At 41.9% G+C, this 6,000-nt stretch overlaps 1 protein-coding gene across 1 annotated transcript; it reads left to right on the top strand.

Moving 5' to 3' along the window:
* The first annotated feature begins 537 nt into the window (after positions 1-537).
* Positions 538-5,530, top strand: smim22 (small integral membrane protein 22). Its single transcript, XM_048992286.1, has 5 exons — positions 538-585; positions 1,778-1,783; positions 2,427-2,565; positions 4,086-4,159; positions 4,482-5,530. Exons 1-5 carry the CDS (start codon positions 538-540, stop codon positions 4,527-4,529), a joined length of 315 nt encoding a protein of 104 aa, XP_048848243.1. The 3' UTR covers positions 4,530-5,530.
* The last annotated feature ends 470 nt before the right edge of the window (positions 5,531-6,000 follow it).

The following is a 6,000-nucleotide window of genomic DNA, read 5'->3' as shown; positions in this document are numbered from 1 at the left end:
CATAAAAGATGAGAGATGCACTGTCATAAAACTCTACCAAGCACACTTTATAACAAAAGCTCCAGGGTTGAAATTCACACTTGGACTATACTTGCACCCCTTAATGCTGCTTCAAGCTGCGCTCCAGACAGAGTTTATGATAGCAATTCTTTCCCAGCATAAAGCGAAATCTGTTCAATACTATGTAACCATAAAAACGCAAGCAGAAGCCCAGAATCCCTGAGCTGAAGGAAATTGCATTCATCCAGTAATGAACATAAAAGAGATGTATTATTGAAGTGTGATTTTGTTACTGCTGTATTATCATTTTGGCCATTATTGTTACTTTCAGTTTTTGTTATTACACTGCAAAATTTGCTGTATAATAACAATTTGACTCAATTTACTGCCAGCTTAACACTGCTGGTTTTACTCTGTGTACAAGAACTGCAAAATTGTCAGACGCCAAAGGATTCATATAATAATGAAATGAGAGTCATTTTTTATGCAGTGTGTTGTACAGAGTTTTAAGATATATACTCAAAGGCTTCTGGTATCATGGTGGGCAGGTCCCTGCTTCTTGCCTTCAGGATCAGCAGTGAATTGGTGAATTGCCCCACGAAGATATACAACTGAACAGATAGGCAAGTAAAGAAATCCAGTTTGATGAATCCTTGACAGCTTTACTCTTCCATAAGAGGTGCATGTCTATTCACCAATAGCAGCGGAGATGGCATCTAAACCCCACTGATAATCCCCTGGCAGCCAGTGGTCCACCATGAATCCACTGAATTCCACTGAAGCCTAAGAGTCTAACAGTGAAAATATTCTGTAGTCATCAGCTATGCTGGGTGCATCACCTTTACTGTGTTCATTTTGTTACTCGCCTTCCCAGGTCTTTGGTATGCGTTACCCCAGATGGGGCCACAGCTGTCATTAGTGACCTACCTGCAGTGGAGAGTGTCCTCCTGTTTGTTTTTCTAGTCTGCATCACTGTTGAAATGCTGAAGAGGGATAACCACTCACATTCTGTAATTCAGGGCGCTAAAAGCTGGTCTAGTTCTCTGCTTTCCTCTATGTGTATTTTGCTAAGCCAGTACTGCAACTGTACCCACGAAGGATATTTGGTAATGCAGTGCAGGACAGTGGTCTCGAAAGGCGATCTGCGGCAGAATATTCCACAACAGACACCGGATATGTCTTTGAACAAGCTGTCCAAAATCGTCTTTATTTTCGTTAGTAGTATATAAGAATCATGTAAAAAAAAATGCAACTAAGTAGTTATGAATGCATGGGTATACACAGTACCCTGTGTGCTTCAGTGTAGTGCTGGAAGCATTAAAATCCCAAGCACAGTGTACCACTTTATTCAACAGTGTTTCGCATTGCATACTTATTAGATGACTAAAATACTATAAATTAAACTGCACTTGTACGTTCATTTGGGATCCATCACTGACAGCTGATTCACTTTAATCCAATAGTAAATGCGTGTAAATTACAGACAACACAATACCAAAGTAATGACGCCAAACAGACAATAAACAAATAAAAATAAATGCGCATCTAACGTTAGAATACGAAGAGGAAACAGACGAGCGGTGCGATCTAATTTTAAAGCTCGTTCACAATAGCGATTCTTGTTTTTTTTGCGTGTTTTCTTCCCTTTCTAAGCGTACAGGTAGCGTGGCTGCACCTCCCAAACCTTTGAGCTCATGAATAAACACGCGCACCTCCCGCAGCTTGCAAACGCCCCCTGCGCCAGGTACAGTGACGCGCTGCGGAACCTGCGATCGAGACGCAGGTGAGCAAACTGTACCATACAAAACTTATTAAGCTTAAATCAGCTCTGCAACACGACATAAAATAACTAAAAACATATCATATCCAACATTATACTACTTTTGACATGAACGAGAACTTTCAATCGACGCGAGACCTGTCTTACTGAAATCTTCCGTACTTTTACGTAGATTTAGTATTATTATTATTATGTATTGCAAACTAAACTATATAACCGTTTTGTATGTATTTTGTAGCACGTATATTTATTACAAATATAGAAATTGTGTACTGTGCTTCTTAAATCGAGGGAAATCGCACATATCAGGCGTTGTCGCTTTTCCGCCTTCATTGCTGTTTACCCCGGATTTATTTCCTGGATCCAACCTGAACAGGCTTTTATGAGCAGGTGAAGCTTTTAAGATGTTTAAATATTATAATTGACTCAAGATGCATTGTGACTAACTCTACAAACCATGGTTCTAACAACAAACATTTTCTTTTTCATTGAATAAATCGACATTAGGGAGTATACGGTACGTTTACTTTAGGCAGCTGTTGAACAGATAGATATTGGCAGATATTCTGACTCGGTTGTGGAGGACAGCCTTTAAGTTTAAATGGAAAATATTATAATGGCGCTAATCACGGCCTGTATTTCCTAGTCCTTGAACGTAATTACCATGGATCTGAGGAATGACCTGCAGAACCAAGTCAATGATGTTATTTCCCGGCTGAGTTCCAAACAGCTCTTTCAATCAAACTGGGACATTGCTGCTTTTGCCGTGTTTTTCATCTTCATAGGTAAGAAAATGTATACATTCAGCACAGTTAACATGGTCTTATTCAGGGGTCTCCAATTCCAGTCTTGGAAAGCTACTATCGAGAAGGCTTTCCATCCTACCCGGCTGGTGATGAACCACGCCTGTCCCTGACATTTACCTGAGAGTAGGTGTGGCTCATCAGAACCCAGGTAGGATGGAAAACCTACTGGATATTAGCTCTGCAGGACTGGAGTTGGAGATCCTGGGGGACTGTACTACGAAGTGAGGTTACTGGCTTATTGTCGGATTTAAGGTAGTCTGAGCAAAATGTAAGTGAACGAATATCAAGTCCATTTAAACTGTGGTACCTTAAATCTGACGTTACCCCGATAAGTCAGTAACCCTGCGTCGTAGTACAGGCCACTGGTCTAAGTGAAAATATGCCACAGCCCATTTCATCAATAATCAATACAACTATAACCCAGAAACAAATAAACGTTACAAACACATATGGTAGTAGATTGAGGGCAGGTTTGTGGGATAACCTTCGGGTCAGCTGTTCAACCCCAGGTGTGAGGTCCCTTCAGCCAATCAGTCCTCTAATTAGTACTATACTGACGATGACCAGATCCATAAAGGTACACAGCAGGTCAGGTGAGGATGGGGGTTTCTGAAACAGAACTGCCCTGGCCATCATGCTGAGCATTTTCCTGGTAGGCAGATGTAGGGGCTATGTAGGGCGTCTCAAACCATGCCCCCCCGCGCAAAATTTTTCGCTCGGTAAAAGCAATGGGGGCCCCATAGGCCATGGTTGATATTTAATCCCAGTCCAGCCCTGTTTGAAGCCAAAGGTCTGAAGGGCAAATCAGCTTCCTGTATCCTGAAGGGGACTTTACGTAATAAGCAGATGCAAAGTTGGATCGGCGAGTAGCAGTAGGTGTGAGTTGATGCAAAAGGTATCACCCGGGTTACGAGAAGTGAAACGGTTCCTGTAAAATATATTAGGGATCCAGCTAATCAGCCGCGGTGCTGAATCCCTGTTGTGTCTGTTCTGATTGTTTACTGTGTGTGAGGTCGGGGGTATATTCTGCCCATATAACCTTATTATATTATCACGAAATTGCGAATGCAAACTTCTGCAGCCGGTTTCCGCGGAATACGTGCCGCGTGTTAATGAGCGCCATTTCCCGCGGACCGGCTCCCCCTCCCCCGGTTTGTTTGGAGCGCCACCACGGATCACGCTAATGGGCTACCCCTTTCAATTAAAGCCCCTCTCCTCTGATGTGATGTTCCGCTGTTAATTAAAGGTCCAGTATGCGGCAAGCGGCTGCCTTGGCAATTTTATCGAGCGCAGCGACCTGAAAACCAACATACCCCCCTCCCCCCACAGCTAACTTTACTCCCAGATGTGCTTTAAAGTACCTTTAAAAGCATATGCAAATTAGTGATCATCCCCCAGCCCACCCTGGATCCACATTGTCAGAAATTAGAAATGAGAATAGTGTCCTGATTTGAAAGAGAACAGCAATCCCGCACCAATCTATCCGTTTTTTCTGCAAGGTATGGTCCTTCTGCTCGTAATCCTGGTTCTTGTTCGCTTCTGCTGCTGCTGCTGCTGCGACGCGATGGAAAAGGTACGACATTCAGTCCAGTATATAAAGTTTGTACGGTACAGTTGCTACATTTTGCATAGCGATGGAGGTTATTATCCATCTCCCGATTGTACTACTTTAAAAGAAGTAGATGAAAAGCGATTTTTTTTCCCCTGCCATTTTGTAAATACCTCTGTAATCTGAGCTCTCCATTGTTTATAGTCTCTGAGGTGCCTCAAATGACTTCCTGTTGATTGTAAATCAATAAAACAAACGCGAGCTATTCCGTAATTACTTTTTAATTTCAGTTGTGAGGTATTTTTCAGCTGTGAGTCTTTAACATGGTTTCCTCCTTTGTCAACAGCCTCACAGACAAAAGGTGGGCATTGAGAACATGGCACTGGAGCCCTAGGAAGCCGGGGAGCGTCGGAAAATCAGCTTCACCAAAGCTTTGATTCTGCCCATTCCAATGAAGGCAAACTAGTCTGTACATTAGAATATATGCAGCACTATGCACACGTCTCAGGAAGTCAGAGAAAATGTCTGAATGATCTTCATATTGGTGTAAAACTATGATATTATGTTTGTCGGAGTGTGTCAGCTTGACCATTTCAGCCCCCTCCTGAATTCACCCCAGTATTTGCAGCAAACGTGCAGTACAGTCATTTATTTTTTGACTCGACCACTGCACATCTTTAGCTAATCGATACCACACACAATTAATTAAATTAATCGAGCTGGTGGTGAAATTTAACAAATCCAGTGCTGAGGCCGAGTAGAGGTTTGGGAACCAAAGCGGTGTTCATCTAGCCATCCTGCAAGATATCGGTAACTTTTTGGAGAACAGAAGAAATTGTCTTTTTTTATTATGTTACTGTTCATTTCCATATGTTCTAAGGTTGTTGTTTTTTTCCAGAGTAAATATACACTAAAAACGTAGACAAATAACCTTAAAACGTTTCTTTGACTGCCTGAGCCTTCTTCATGGTACTGTAGAAGTGCTAAAAAGGAACCATAATACTCAAATCAGTTTGTTCTAATTTAAGTAGCATTGTAAATATGGAGAAGATTCTACATCTAATCTCGTGTGTCTTTAACGTTAGTGGAACCTCTTTTTACCAGGAATATCAAACATTTGGGCGCTGACATTTAGGAATCAGATATATGCGGTATTGAAGGTCTTACAGTGCTTGTAAACGTCAGTGGAGGGTAATCGGGCAAGGCTGTCCTGCAATGATATGAAGGATAGGGTGTCAGATCCGGTAAGCTCCACTGAAACGCTGGCACTGGAATTTAAGGACGATTCATCAGTCTGTGTAATCAGTCATCAGGCCATAAATGTGTATTTAATGTCTGTAAATTTGTTTCTTTGTACTTATTTGAGCATCTTTGTATTTAAACAAAATAGCACAATCGTGACGTGGTCATGGACTTATTTGTTTGACTAACATCCTTTTTTATCCTCCCTGTAATGGTTTGCAGTAACTTTCATTTTCTTCTTGCCTATTCTCATGTACGTGGCCCATATCCAAGGAACGTGCTCAATATCAATGGTCATAAACTGCACGAAATGTGTAAGGAAAGGTGAGCCGTCCAATCTTTTCGCATAAATCATGCAAGAGGGCGAGATAGCAAGGAAAATGAGTGACCGCTGTTTTTCCCCTCTGTGTTATTTATACATGAGTAAGTATGCCACATATATCACAAGCTGGGTAATTAAAATGAGACCATCCACAGCTTTACAGAACATTGATCCACCCGCATCGGAGATGGTCAGTGTGATAAAATGGACCGAGACTGCCATCCAGTGAAAACGTCCAAAGGAGCAGGCCGTAGAACGTTATTTGGCCATTATTCACAGGAAGACCTCGGCCAGTTTCAGT

The sequence above is a fragment of the Brienomyrus brachyistius genome, chromosome 22, assembly GCF_023856365.1.
Source record: "Brienomyrus brachyistius isolate T26 chromosome 22, BBRACH_0.4, whole genome shotgun sequence".
Classification (NCBI taxonomy): domain Eukaryota; kingdom Metazoa; phylum Chordata; class Actinopteri; order Osteoglossiformes; family Mormyridae; genus Brienomyrus; species Brienomyrus brachyistius.
This window is presented reverse-complemented; position numbering and strand designations above follow the sequence as displayed.

Excerpts from the sequence above, each read along its gene's own strand:
- smim22 (XM_048992286.1), top strand. The coding sequence starts at position 538 with ATGGTGGGCAGGTCCCTGCTTCTTGCCTTCAGGATCAGCAGTGAATTG. Across the intron at positions 2,566-4,085 it reads CGTGTTTTTCATCTTCATAG|GTATGGTCCTTCTGCTCGTA; the intron begins GTAAGAAAATGT and ends TTTTTCTGCAAG. Across the intron at positions 4,160-4,481 it reads GCTGCGACGCGATGGAAAAG|CCTCACAGACAAAAGGTGGG; the intron begins GTACGACATTCA and ends CTTTGTCAACAG.